Here is a 14655-nt window from a genome sequence, read left to right as displayed (position 1 = left end):
ACACACATCAATCCTGATCTGTATGAAGCTGCACACCATATGCTCAGGCGCTGGGTAAAATATTTAATAACAGCCGAATGTAAGCCCTTATTAGACAGTTTATTTTGGTATGATGTCTTTGTTTTTAGTTTATCTTGTCTTCAAAAAAAAAAAAAAAAAGCAAAATATCCAAGTTTTAATTCATCAATGAACTTCCCATCTTCATCTCATTGACAGACATGCGGTCACAGAGATCTGTCCTAACACAAAACATTTATCTTCCTGTTACATTTAGTATCAAACACAACTAGTCTTCTCCTCCCCCTCATGATGTCTGTCATTTCCACTGTAAAAAAAAAAAAAAAAAAAGAGGGTTTTTTTTCTGCGCCATTATTCCCTCCCTGCTGTACCAGCTACATTCCGGTAGAAGTGAGCAACAAAGACCGGGTCTCGTTCCTCCAGGATGTGTAGTAAATGGTTTCTCTCCTCCTCATTCCACGACTCAAACCACTGGTTCCACAGGCGCAGCTGGCATTCAAAGATGCTGGGGGCTCTGTCTTTAACCTGGAGGGGGAGGGATACTTAAACGTGACTCGCAGCAGAACAACAGCCTCATAAGCACAGCGGGTGGTGTGAGACATACCTGCAGCGTGTTGAGTGAGTCCAGGAGGGTGCACACTTTGCCCGGCACAGCTTTGCCAAGGAGGTCCTGCAGGAAGCGCTCCCTCTGCACAGCGCTCCACCCCAAGAACCAGCTGAGGACACACCTCTGCTCCTGCAGGGTGACGTAGGAGACGGGCAGAGCGTCCCCGCCGGGGCCTGCGCTCTGGGGGGCACAGGAGAGCTTCTGCAGGGTCAGAGGAACCGGACCCTGCGGGGCCAGTGGCAGAACAACGGGGCTGGCTGACGCACACACGGGCCAGTCTGTGGCGTTGCCAGGCGCTGTTGTCACGCCGGTTACCATGTCAACGAGCTGCGGCTGCTGTTCCCCTGAACACTGACTGACATGGTAGAACCACGACATCTCTGCAAAGATAAGGCCAGTGGTTCAAATTTAACGATCCATTTATTTGGCCAAGAACATGATTGTATACAAAGAATTTGACTTGGTAAGTAGTTGGTGCATTGTGGCACAGTCAGACCGATAGTAGTAACACAAGTAAGTACGAGCAACACAAAAACACCTAAGAAGTCAAGATCAATTAAATCAGACAAGGTCAGCGGCAGTATGGTGGCTAATACTGACCGATAGTGCCATCACAATTATTAAATAATGGTCTGATGTAAATTATTTGAGCAGATCTCCAATCTTTTTTCTAAGATTGTTCAATTCCTCAATCGTATATATCCACCCAAATGTCAGGGGATTTTTAAACCAATGTTGCAATAAACAGAATATGCCTAAGGTGTGTTTCCATAAACTGGGTTCAAATGAAATGTCTACCCAAATGGTTACGCTCAAATCTTCAATGCCGATAAATAGCTCCTTTGCAGGTATGAATGTTGTTGCAAGTTTTATTTGATGGCAAGACACTTGAACCATTAATCACAGTTAACTACATTCTTTTGATGGGGACAGCCCTACTGAATGAAGGCATAAATATAGTTGGAATATTTCTGTACAGGGTGAATACTTATGTATGAATGGTCTTTATTATCGTACTCAGGTACAATGAAATTTCGCATGGCTTCTCCCAAAGTAGTTAAAATAAAACAAAGAAAATAGATAAAAGCAATTTCTGTTTACAATAATATGGACACGGACAACAATGGATGAATTGGATTGAAATGATTACACTACTATTACAGCACCTTGCGCAGTTCGCTTTATGTGGGGAGAATGTCTCCGCCACAAACATCATAATACATGTGACATTGCGATGTCGTGTTGTATCAAATACAACATCGTCAAATAGGCCGTAGCTCAACTTAACGCTAGCTCGTCCCCGTTGCGTTCACAGTGAATGACCAGCCGGACAAACGGGGCTTCGGCGGGGATTCAGGATGGAGGACAAACGTCCGACATAGAAGCAGAAAGTTTCCCACCTTTTTATCTCACTGCCCGTCACCTCATCGCCGCCATGTCCGACCCGCTGCGGCGCAGAGCATCCGCCGCCATAGGAGCGTCTCTGCTCTTGGTTCAACACAACAACTTCTTCTTCTTCGTTTTCTCCTCCTCCTCCTCCTCCTCCTCCTTCTTCTTCTTCTTCTTCTTCTTCTTCTTTCCGTTTAATGGCGGGTGGCAATCAGCGTTAAGATGCATTACCGCCACCACGACGTTGGAGTGTGGACCAGAGTAATCTATCCCCTCAAAAAATTAAATAAAAAAATATTTAAAATAATTTAAACAAATTAATTAAAAAAAACAAAAACCCGGAATGAATGAATAAATGAATAAAAAAAGATGGATGGATAAATGAATAAACAAATAAATAAATAAATAAATCCTTTATTTCACTGAACACTAAATTATTTTGATCAGCCCAATTTCTTTCAAATAACTGAATGGACTAGACATCCTGATTTCCCTCTTTAATGTTTCTCGTTCTCGGGAGTACTTATGGCAGCGGAAAAAAAGGGAAAATGACATGCCCCACTCCTGTTTGACAGTGCTCACATAATTTTGAGGGATGCTGACCTCCCTGCGCCCACTTCTTGCCGTGCTGCATGAAGGTGTCGTCCTGCATTTGCTGTGTTCCCACTGTGCTGCCACTCTTTCATGATGTTTCTTTTATTTATTCCTTTTGCTTCCGATTTATTGAATGAAACGTCCATGATCTCTTGTTTAAGTGCCTTTTTTGCAAACGCATTCACAATTTCATTGCCCTTCACGCCTCTGTGAGCCGGGACCTACATAAACTTTATCAACATATTTCATATTTTATTCACATATATCATTAACTACATCCTGCCTACTGTGAGATATAAATGACTCCAGAAACATTAATGCAGAACACAAATCTGTACAAATAATCTTCATCTCGACTGTGTAAACAGACAAATGATCTGATGTTCTTCTTTTAACAGAAACTTATAAGGCCAGTATACTAAAAGCAAAACCTGTGCTAAACCTTGGATCCATGGGACAAATGTTTGATAGAATGTTTGTAACCTATCTTCAACTGAAACTGCAATATTTCCAAAACTTTTATGGACGTGCATCCCCCTCCCAGGATATAGAAATCAACTGATACTGAGGTGAACTGCAGGGGTATCTCTTCTCTGACTTAATGTCATGTCTCTAACTACGTTATCACTGCTCCACATAAAACACTCCGACTTGGCCCGTTCTCTCTCCCAACATGGGAGAAGTACCTTTGTTGTTGGACGTCGATCTTCTGAACGCCCTTGAAGATTACCCCGGTAGTTCATCATTAACTGCCACTAACTAGTGTCCAAGTCGCAGCGGCATTTCACCCACTTTAACCTGAAGAACGCACACAGGAGTCCCTTTGTAAGCACCACAGCAAAGTCTCAAAGTTTGAGCTTGCGCCACCTCCACCTTCTTTAACGTTTTTTTGTTTTTTGTTTTGCTGCTGACCTCTAAGCCTCACCCCGTAAAAAAAAGCATGTTATGGAAACGACGAGAAGACGCCATTCTGGTAAATGGTGGGGACTCGTCGCCCAATGTTCCAGAAGTAACGGGAGGAACTGAACTGAACTGAACTGAACTGAACTGACCTCTAAGCAACACACCCATAATCTAACACTGATCTAATCAACGCCACATAAATATTTTTTTCTTATCGCAGATCTGCTGCCTTCCCATTCTGATCCTGTTAAACATCTTGTCACATTTAATATATTTTTACATTTGGAGTTTATCTTATGGATATGTTCATTCCATGTTAACTTTACATCAAACCACACACCCAAAAATCTAAAGATGCCCACTTGTTCTATCCTTTGCTCGTGAATCTTTATCCGTCTTTATCTACCTCTCTTCCGAGTGAACATTGTTTGCTTTTTTTTCCTGCTGAAAACTTGAATCCCCACAAATATGACAATTTTTCAACAACGTTAACTGTATCTTTTGCACAATATAAGTAATATTCTTTCCCCCTCTCCGCAAACTCCATCATCAGAAAGAAATGGCCGTCCAATATCCCCCTGAACTTGAGAAAAAATATAATTCAGATCAGATAGATATCATTGATCATAATGGAAAAGAGCATTGGACTAATGACACTAGCCTGAGCAATAACCCAACTTTATTGACTCAGAAATATAATACAAAACAATCGCAATTCAAAACAATGCATCGTTCTAAACAACGAGGGTGTGAACCCATGTGAAATACAGTATCATCAGTGGGATCATTTATGGACAAAAAAAAATACAACTAAAAGAAAAGAGTGAGTGAGACGGCCTAAAACTCTTTATTGTAATGTTTTCGATTGGAGGAGGGTTGTTTCTTCGCATCGTTTCTTATTTTATTTTATTGGTTAAGTTAGATACAAGTTAAATACAAGGTATAGGGTTAAAGATAGTTAACTTTAGGTATAAGGTATCTCTAACCTTATACCTAAACTTAACCACAGGTTGGGTTAGTCTAGCATTGACTATTTAAATCGGCATTGTCCTCCTCTTCCGCTATCTGCGTGTTACAGTTTTCAAAGTCCCCGTCGCTCCATGAAACTCCAGCGTTGGGTAAAACGAGGTATTTGAGAGAGGTCTGGCGGTCCGGTGATCAAGTTATGTTCGCCTTTTTTTTTAACTAGTAATAGTCTCGTCACATGGTCCACATACGTACTTTACTGTTTTACGTGGCGTTTTCTTTACGGAGATTTGGCCATCTCCATGCCAGGGCTCGCCTCCCCGCCCGCAAAGGTTCCACCAAAACTAGTTCCCACCCGACACTATTTCACAAGGGCACCGTCGCTGCATCCCGGGCAGAGCGCCGCCCGAGACCAACGTGATTGGAACGTAAAAGAAAACAATACAAACAAGACGGAGCGTTTGACCCGCCCCGTGAACGACAATGGCAGCGGGTTGAGCCAGACCTTCCTCCACCGTTAAAACCCGAGTGTGGGGATACCGGGGTGTCGCCCACGCGTCCTAGGCGCTGTCACGGACAAACTGGGGTCCTGGGACTGCAGCCTCCCGGAACCCGCTACCCATTCATAGGGAGGCGGGGCCGGGCGCGGAACCCCCTGGCCGTCACCCCGCGAACGACCTGCCCCCCCAAAATGCCTCGTGGTGTGAACCCTCCGGCCGCGACGCCCCGCCGCCTTCGGTGGAGTTTGGGTTCAGTGGAATAAACTTTGGTCGTTTCAACGATTTGGCAACCCGAGTCACGCGTGCCTCGTCGTCGCGGTGTGACGTCAGCGAGGGAAGGCGTGGCGCGGCGCTCTCCGCGGGGGGGGACGGGCGAGTGGAACGGGGACCCACCAATAACCACAAAAGAAGAAGGAGAAGGAGGAAAAAAGAAGAAGAACAACAACAACAAGAAGAAAAAAGAAGAGGAACGGGAAAATGGCGGACCTCGAAGACGTCACGCTGGACGGGAGACCGCTCAACTCGCTTCGGGTGGCGGACCTGAAAGCCGCCCTCGAGGAGCGGGGACTCTCCAAAAGCGGAGCGAAGAACGCCCTCGTCAAGAGGCTCAAAGGGGTGAGTTCGGTCCCGAACATCGGGCTGGGTCGTCGGTAGCCGCGGAGCCGACAAACGTTTAACGATCGGACGGGCCGACGCTCGTCTGGAAGGCCGATACCTGGCAGCCAAGCGGGTTCTCCCGTTTACGCGAACCGAGTTAAAGCCTGTTTACGGTGCTTTGTATACAATCAACGTTTTCAATGCGTAACACGTCATATGTGCATTTAATGAACTTTCTCAACGTATCTTTCAAGTGGAATAGGAGCTAGTTAGCTTGCTTAGCTAACGCTGTGTTTATTAGTGATGCAGGATTCGCGAACGATTCGTTGGTAACGAATGGGTCTTTGAAGTAACCCGTGAGTCTGGAGTCACCTCGGCAAAAGAGCGGGGAGCGAGCTAATGTTCCACTCACAAAGTGAGATTAATTCCTGAGGACTCAGTTAAAGGCCAAGGCATTTAGCGTCATCCGCAACGAGGCTGTTTTGTACTTTAATATTCCGCAAATAAATAAGAACTTTTGAGAGAAGTTAATAATCGTTCACTCTTTGCGTTTCTCGACCCCAACTTTTTGTTTTTGAGCGAATTCAACTCGAGCGTTTTCTGTGATCCAACGTTTGCATTCAAACGTTGCCAAAATACAAACTTCGGAGTCGGAGAATCGAACGAATCGAAAAGGAGCGGAGCTTCCCAGTGAGGGTTGGTGTTGTTTTACCAGCACCTGGGGGGTTGGATTGGATTGGATTGGTCCAACATGCACACGGAGTGTCATGTTTGTTTACAAGCGGAGTGTCTGGACTGCGCTGGGAATCTGTTTCGTTTGCGTCGATATTGACGCACACATCTATCGACGGAAATAACAAGTGCACTGCGAGCTCTTTGTGGCCCCTTGTTATTGATTTAAAATAGTTGGATGTCTATGCACCATACAGTGTATGGCCGAACTCTTAAGTCACGTTTTCCTTATTGAGGCCGAGACTCATAATAAACACTGTGTATGCACTTGCTTTATGTACTCAGGCTTTGTTGTCCCCGAGGGGCCGAACGAAGGGGGCCACAAAGTTTACATTTTTATGTGGTTTTGGCAAAGGGCACTGGGCTGGACAGCAGCACAGGGAGAGGTTGATATTTCTCGCCTGATATGGGTTTTTCAATGGGTGATGCCGATATCTAGAAAGCAGGGCGGCTGGTGGCCGATATATAATACAGATATCATTTTGTATTTTGTGTTTGCATCTGATAAAATACAACAACTTAAGCAATGAGACGTAAAATTGCTGAACTTAAATGAACATTTATTTATCACTAATGTTATTCGCTGCATTGTCTGTTTACTAAAGAAGATCTGCACTCTGTCTGCAGTGCGGCTTTACAAGAAATTACATTTGTAACCCGGGTAACATTATTATTCTTTTTTTTTTTTTTAAGAGTTGACACCAAATCCGGATAAACGTGAAATTGTATTCATTTGGATTTATAATAACTAATTTCAAACTAAAAACAAACAAACAAACAAATGAGCCTAGATACTGAGACTATCTGCGCTCTCTTGAAGAGGAGAGTCGCCACTTGATGACGTCATCACCGGTATATCGATAGTGTGGAAAATGAGTATTGAAACTGTTTCAAATATTCATAATCGATATGTATAGAAAAAATGATGTTTTTAACAAGGCCTGCCCCCTGAAAGTCTACAGTTTTTTTTTCTTGGTTTTTTTTTTGGTCAGTCGGTGTGTATTACAATAACAGGATAAAACCGACAGAAGCTTACAAAATGCACAGGGATAACCTTTCAATGAGTAACTATAAATAAGGGGAATCATAAATCTATTTTTATATGTGCGAATCGATCACGCGTCTGGACACGGACCCAAACACGGTTCTCTGTGCGCCCCGATGGCGGAGAGCGGAGCCCCGTTCCTCCAAATAAAACAACAAAAAGCGGTGTGGGGACGGGGCACGGAGGAACGACTCGTTGAGATTATTTTCTGCGCACAACGCATGGAGAGGGGGTGGTTGGGGAGAAAGTCACAGATAGTGTCCCCATTACGCACAGTTTCATTCAATAAGGAGATGTTAAAAGTGAAAGAGTTGGATGGTTAGCTCAATCCACAGCATGACTGTATATATCTAAGAGGAGTAGGTTTTAACATTGGAGTTTGAATGCTAGCTCTTCCTGCTCAAAATAATTTGATCTATAACATTGAATGAAATTGTGTTGTCACTAATAGGCTCTAATGTTGGAGAACCTTGAGAGAACCTCAACCCCCAACACTGGACTGCAGCCCAACTCTCAGGTGGGGGTTGCATTAATTTCACTTGAAACATTGGAAAGACCAAATGCCATTCATACAGAATGTATTAGAATATGACTATTCATTTGAATGGACTGGAGTCATATAGGGGAAAAATATTACCTGCATTATTTTATCCCTTATTTGTCGTTGCCCATGTCAAGTGTGTAGCCTGTTCTCAAAAGTGTGTTACTCTATATAGATTGGTGAGGAAATGAGCCAAAACAGCTTCATCAAGCAGTATTTGGCCAAACAGCAAGAGCTACTGAGGCAACGTCTGGAGAGAGAGGCACGAGAGGCCGTTGAAACTGATGGTAAGACGTAGTAGTTACTTCATATTCTATTAATCACTTTCTAGGCAAAATAATAGTAATTTCAATAACAAGTTTTTGTTTCCAGATCAAACAGACCACACAAGCGTCAACAACCGTGTCTCATGTCCTGCTCCAGCGCAGGTTAGGTTTATTTTGTTTATGCTATGCTATACTCTTTATGCTATCATCAGTCACATTCAAAATGTTCATGTCTTCAATGTTGAGGCTGCATCGAGATGCACAAGTAACCGCTTATTAATCCTAATGTTGATATTTGCTTTCACAATTAATTGACCATAGTCGGGAATATTGTTTTCTTTGTTGTTCTCAATTCGTCCGCTACCAGCGCCATTTCAGCATCCAATTTACAAAATATATTGCCCAAATGATATGCTGGCACAAACATGCCCCTTAAGTTTTCTATCTGAGTGCAATTTGCCCTTGTTTTGTGTCTGATTGCATTTATCCATTTGGCAAAGTAAATAACCCCTGCATTCTTGCGCCAGCGGGATGTGTGAAGCATGCACACATCCACAGGCTCTGGGCATGAGACACACAGGGCTTTTTTTTGTTTGTTTGTTTCGTTCAATTTGGAAAATGTTACTACAAAAAAATATAAAAACACTATTTAGATTGGTGAGGAAATGAGCCAAAACAGCTTCATCAAGCAGTATTTGGCTAAACAACAGGAGCTACTGAGGCAACGTCTGGAGAGAGAGGCACGAGAGGCCGTTGAAACTGATGGTAAGATGTAGTTACTTCATATTCTATGCATCACTTTCTATGCAAAATAATCGTAATATTAATTACATTTTTTGTTTGCAGATCAAGCAGACCACACACGCACCAATCACAGTGTCTCATGTTCTGGTACAGCCCAGGTTAGGTTTATTTTGTTTCTGCTATTTCTATGCTCTTTATGCTATCATCAGTCACAACATTTTCAATGTTGATGCTGCATGGCCTAAATTAAGTTTTTGCATGATTTGGAATACCACAATGCTAAGACTTGAGCTGCTTTCACACATGCGCTGTAAACCTGAAATTATCCAGACATTTCCCTGTTACATTAGAGCTGTGTGTCTGAACAAATGTCCAAATCATTTGACCCAGACTTTTACCAGCCAGCACCATAGTACGAAGGCCTGGTAATGTCTGATCAAGCGGTATGTGTGAACAGGTAATTGTCCTGATCATTCACAGTGATCGAGTAGGCATGTCGCATGTTGATGACGTCACTATCATGCGCCAGTTATTTAATGTGTGGATCTTCGTGCACGGAGTGTAGCTGCTGTGTACTCCTTTCTGCTTTCTTTATTATTCCTTTCCACTTTCTCGTTTATATTGGGGAGATGTCCAAAAACATGGAGTATCGCAGCAAAAAAAGCCCAACTACTGATAAGTTTGTAGCCTCGTCCACCATCTTGTGTGCTGTAAAACTCTGCAGTGTCATTGTGTCATGTCCTGCCTCCTGCACGCTCCACCCAGGCTCCGCCCCTCATCTAAACCAAATGGATTATTTCCAGGTTGTGTAAACGCATCGTACACGGACAATCTCCGTGTTTTTGCTACTTGCGTGAAAGCCTAAATCTGGATAGTCAGGTCTGGACATTATCTGGACATAGTCATGAGTGCATGTGTGAAAGCGACCTAAATCAAATATATTGCATGGGACAAACTGCCAAAATTCTGCAATATACTAAATGTTTTTTACTTTTTCGTACTTGTCAGGATGCCACTCCAGCAGTGTCTGTTGCCCAGCACAAGCAGTTTGGCCCCTCTGATGGAGCAGGACTGTCAGGCTCAGCTAATGAGGGAGAGTTGAACAGGAATCAGGAGGCAAATATGTCGAGTCCACCTGCCTCAGCTGCACCTACTTGTGCCCCTGGCTTGGTTGCCATGCGTCTGGCTAGTGGTGATAGGGTTCCTCCATCTAGTCAAGTCCAGGCCGATAGTGACGATGATGAGGACTGGGACAGCGGTCTAAGGAGAAGAAGCCTTGGGGACCCAGCCAGAAGGACTACAGCCAGAAAGAGGTCTGAAGCCTCCCACCAAGCCCCTCCGCACATCCCTCCCCTCTTATCTCCACAACTTTGTCAGCCCACACCCACAACTTCCCCAGCCCCTGAGTTATCCTTCCCGCAGCCTGACACCACCAAACAAAGCCCCCCAAGCCCTGGCATGCCACCAGCCTGGAGGCAGCGTGCCTCCAGCACCTCGAGCTCCGGCTCATCCAGCAGTCACAGCAGCAGCCCAGAGCCCCAGAGGAGTGGACAAGTTCAGCGTAAACCTGGTCCACTCACTCTGTTGGCACGGAAGTTGGAGTCAGAAGGGGCTTTCTCTGGTGCAGGTTGGCACAGCCGTGATGGGAATGGAGAGGACAGCAATATTGCTACGGTTGCACCTTTTCCTGTGAGAGTGTCTCCAGAAGGCGTGGTTTCTGCCATCACCCATACAGCCAGCATGCCATTTCCCATGGTTCCATTTCACAGTCAAGTACCCGGGAGTGTGCACAGGGCCAATGCAACAGAAGAGAGGGTGTCTCGGTTAGAGAAAGAAAAGGCCCTTGAGAAAGAGAGACTCAGAGCCCTTGAGGTGGAAAGACAAGAGAGTCAAAGAATACTTCAGGAAGAGCAGAAAAGGGAGAGGGAAGAAAGAGAGGCTTTGGAGCAAGAGAGAATAGAGCAGGAAAAAGACTTAGAAAGAGAGGAAAAGGAGATGGATCTGAGCGACTTTGACAAGGGCCAAATTGTGATGGCTATACGCCTGGGTCAGAGCATCTCCAAAACAGCAGGTCTTGTGGGGTGTTCCCGATATGCAGTGGTGAGTACTACCAAAAGTGGTCAGAGGAAGAAGAACAACCGGAGAACCGGCGACAGGGTCTTCCGAAAAACTCGCAAGTAACATTTTGGTTTGAAGTCATTTGAAAGTTATACCACTTTGAATCAATTGCAGAGAAAAATAAAACATTTAACCTACATTAAAGGTCTTGACTGCCTCATCAGTGACATAGGTGACAAGGGCAATGACAACGTAAAACTGTCTTAAGTAAACAAGAAATGAGCCAATGAGATCTCAAAACTACTGTATGTCTGTCTGATTCAGTTATGAGTATCATGAGCCATAGAGCCTTTACACTTATCAGCCACAACATTACAACTATTGACAAGTGAAGTAATTGACGTTGATCATCTTGTTCCAATGGCACCTGTCAAGGGGATGGGATGTACAAGTGAAGGCAGCAAGTGAGTACAAAGTCCTTGAAGTTGACGTGTTTGAGGCAGGGAAAAATGGGCAAGTGTAAGGATCTGAGAGACTTCGACAAGGGCCAAATTGTGATTGCTAGACAACTGGGTCAGAGCATCTCCAAAACGGCTGGGCGCCCAACGCTCATTGATGCACATGGGGAGTGAAGTGTAACCCGTCTGGTCCGATCCCTCAGAAGAGATTCTGTAGCACAAATTGGTGGAAGAGTTAGTGCTGCTATGATAGAAAGGTGTCAGAACACACAAGGCATCACAGCTTGCTGGTATGGGGGTGCGTAGCCACAGACCGGCCAGTGCCCGTGCTGACCCCTGTCCACCTCCAAAAGCACCTACAATGGGCATGTGAGCGTCAGAACTGGACCGTGGAGCAATGGAAGGTAGTCTGGACTGATGAATCATGTTTCTTTTACATCATGTGGATGACTGGAGTGTGTGGGCGTTATTTTCCTGGGGCAGAGATTGAACCGGGATGCACTATTTGAAGAAGGAAAGCCAGTGGAGGTGGTGTGGTGGTCTGGGGAATGTTCTGCAGGTAAAACCTTTGGTCCTGGCATTCATTGTGGAAGTTAATGTCATGTTCCACCTACCTAAACATTGTAGCAGGCCAAGTACACAATGAAACTGCACATGATATGCTCATGGTAAAACATTCAGCAACAGACAAATAAGAGCCCTTATTGAACGATTTATTTTGGTAAGATGTCTTTGTTTTCAGTTTATCCTGTCTTGTACAAAAAAGATTAGAAAAAGAAAATCCTCCATTCCCCCAAGTTTCAATTCATCAATGAACTTCCCAGCTTCATTTCATTGACATGTCACAGAGATCTGTCCTAACACAAAACGTTTATCTTCTAAGAGGGTTTTTTTTTTTGGGGGGGGTTTTCCTGCACCATCATTCCCTCCCTGCTGTACCAGCTACATTCCGGTAGAAGTGAGCAACAAAGACCGGGTCCTGTTCCTCCAGGATGTGTAGTAAATGGTTTCTCTCCTCCTCATTCCACGACTCAAACCACTGGTTCCACAGGCGCAGCTGGCATTCAAAGATGCTGGGGGCTCTGTCTTTAACCTGGAGGGGGAGGGATACTTAAACGTGACTCGCAGCAGAACAACAGCCTCATAAGCACAGCGGGTGGTGTGAGACATACCTGCAGCGTGTTGAGTGAGTCCAGGAGGGTGCACACTTTGCCCGGCACAGCTTTGCCAAGGAGGTCCTGCAGGAAGCGCTCCCTCTGCACAGCGCTCCACCCCAAGAACCAGCTGAGGACACACCTCTGCTCCTGCAGGGTGACGTAGGAGACGGGCAGAGCGTCCCCGCCGGGGCCTGCGCTCTGGGGGGCACAGGAGAGCTTCTGCAGGGTCAGAGGAACCGGACCCTGCGGGGCCAGTGGCAGAACAACGGGGCTGGCTGACGCACACACGGGCCAGTCTGTGGCGTTGCCAGGCGCTGTTGTCACACTGGTTACCATGTCAACGAGCTGCGGCTGCTGTTCCCCTGAACACTGACTGACATGGTAGAACCACGACATCTCTGCAAAGATAAGACCAGTGGTTCAAATTTAACGATCCATTTATTTGGCCAAGAACATGATTGTATACAAAGAATTTGACTTGGTAAGTAGTTGGTGCATTGTGGCACAGTCAGACCGATAGTAGTAACACAAGTAAGTACGAGCAACACAAAAACACCTAAGAAGTCAAGATCAATTAAATCAGACAAGGTCAGCGGCAGTATGGTGGCTAATACTGACCGATAGTGCCATCACAATTATTAAATAATAGTCTGATGTAAATTATTTGAGCAGATCTCCAATCTTTTTTCTAAGATTGTTCAATTCCTCAATCGTATATATCCATCCAAATGTCAGGGGAATTTTAAACCAATGTCGCAATAAACAGAATATGCCTAAGGTGTGTTTCCATAAACTGGGTTCAAATGAAAATCTACCCAAATGGTTACGCTCAAATCTTCAATGCCGATAAATAGCTCCTTTGCAGGTATGAATGTTGTTGCAAGTTTTATTTGATGGCAAGACACTTGAACCATTAATCACAGTTAACTACATTCTTTTGATGGTGACAGCCCTACTGAATGAAGGCATAAATATAGTTGGAATATTTCTGTACAGGGTGAATACTTATGTATGAATGGTCTTTATTATCGTACTCAGGTACAATGAAATTTCGCATGGCTTCTCCCAAAGTAGTTAAAATAAAACAAAGAAAATAGATAAAAGCAATTTCTGTTTACAATAATATGGACACGGACAACAATGGATGGATTGAAATGATTACACTACTATTACAGCACCTTGCGCAGTCTGCTTTATGTGGGGAGAATGTCTCCGCCACAAACATCATAATACATGTGACATTGCGATGTCGTGTTGTATCAAATACAACATTGTCAAATAGGCCGTAGCTCAACTTAACGCTAGCTCGTTCCCCGTTGCGTTCACAGTGAATGACCAGCCGGACAAACGGGGCTTCAGCGGGCATTCAGGATGGAGGACAAACGTCCGACATAGAAGCAGAAAGTTTCCCACCTTTTTATCTCACTGCCCGTCACCTCATCGCCGCCATGTCCGACCCGCTGCGGCGCAGAGCGTCTCTGCTCGGGGCTCAACACAACTTTATTGACTCGGAAATACTACACAGAACACAGCCGCAATTCAGGACAACGTGCCGCTACAAACAGTGAGGGCGCGGGTGAAGCAGTGCCCGCAATTACGCAAATTACGCACAATAAAAACACAACTAAGGCCTAAACCTCATTATTCTAATATTTTAGATTGGACGGGGGTTGCTCTTCGAATTGTATTTGATCTAATTAAAAGATTTACAACATATTGGGTTTGTTTTGTTGTTTTTCAAATACGTAAGCCTTGGTGAGAAACATATATTAGATTTTTTGCAGATGTAATCGTATGTGTGAAGTATTTACCGAATGTTTATGTATTATAATATACATATACAATTTCGCACATATTTAGACAATATATATATTTTTTAAATAACAAAGACTCCGTTCTCTCTGGATACGGCTTTGAATTGTTTTATTGCGCTTGTTAATCCTCACACCGGAAATCGCGGCGGAAGTTCCTTTAAGTACGACGTCAATCTTGTCCGGTGGCAGTTGTTCAGCACGCAAAACTGTTTATAATAAAGAACACACGGAAACAGAATGTGTTGTTGTTGTTGTTGCACTGGGGT

The 14655-nt window shown here is 44.4% G+C and overlaps 3 protein-coding genes across 5 annotated transcripts; 1 reads left to right on the top strand and 2 right to left on the bottom strand.

Annotated features, from left to right (window-relative positions):
• Positions 1 to 350: 350 nt before the first annotated feature.
• LOC307238451 (uncharacterized protein C14orf119-like) lies at positions 351 to 2156 on the bottom strand. The gene is made up of 3 exons (XM_080011431.1): positions 2026 to 2156; positions 623 to 1005; positions 351 to 543 (listed from the first exon to the last, which is right to left on the bottom strand). Exons 2-3 carry the CDS (start codon positions 1001 to 1003, stop codon positions 370 to 372), a joined length of 555 nt encoding a protein of 184 aa, XP_079867557.1. The 5' UTR covers positions 1004 to 1005; positions 2026 to 2156; the 3' UTR covers positions 351 to 369.
• Positions 2157 to 4860: 2704 nt separating this feature from the next.
• LOC307237574 (apoptotic chromatin condensation inducer in the nucleus-like) lies at positions 4861 to 11269 on the top strand. Of its 3 annotated transcripts, none has more exons than XM_080010317.1 (7): positions 4861 to 5592; positions 7803 to 7868; positions 8068 to 8179; positions 8265 to 8320; positions 8869 to 8923; positions 9005 to 9060; positions 9911 to 11269. In XM_080010317.1, exons 1-7 carry the CDS (start codon positions 5455 to 5457, stop codon positions 11081 to 11083), a joined length of 1656 nt encoding a protein of 551 aa, XP_079866443.1. In that variant the 5' UTR covers positions 4861 to 5454; the 3' UTR covers positions 11084 to 11269. The 3 variants fall into 3 exon arrangements, with proteins under 3 accessions (XP_079866443.1, XP_079866442.1, XP_079866444.1); XM_080010316.1 differs by having other exon boundaries at positions 8812 to 8923; XM_080010318.1 differs by lacking the exon at positions 8869 to 8923 and having other exon boundaries at positions 9911 to 10150.
• An 847-nt stretch (positions 11270 to 12116) lies between these two features.
• Positions 12117 to 14200, bottom strand: LOC307238593 (uncharacterized protein C14orf119-like). The gene is made up of 3 exons (XM_080011648.1): positions 13989 to 14200; positions 12591 to 12973; positions 12117 to 12511 (listed from the first exon to the last, which is right to left on the bottom strand). Exons 2-3 carry the CDS (start codon positions 12969 to 12971, stop codon positions 12338 to 12340), a joined length of 555 nt encoding a protein of 184 aa, XP_079867774.1. The 5' UTR covers positions 12972 to 12973; positions 13989 to 14200; the 3' UTR covers positions 12117 to 12337.
• Positions 14201 to 14655: the final 455 nt, after the last annotated feature.

Source organism: Zeus faber (assembly GCF_960531495.2).
Source record: "Zeus faber genome assembly, chromosome: 12".
NCBI lineage: Eukaryota > Metazoa > Chordata > Actinopteri > Zeiformes > Zeidae > Zeus > Zeus faber.
Note: the sequence above shows the minus strand (reverse complement) of the source record. Positions and strands in the feature narration are given on the sequence as shown.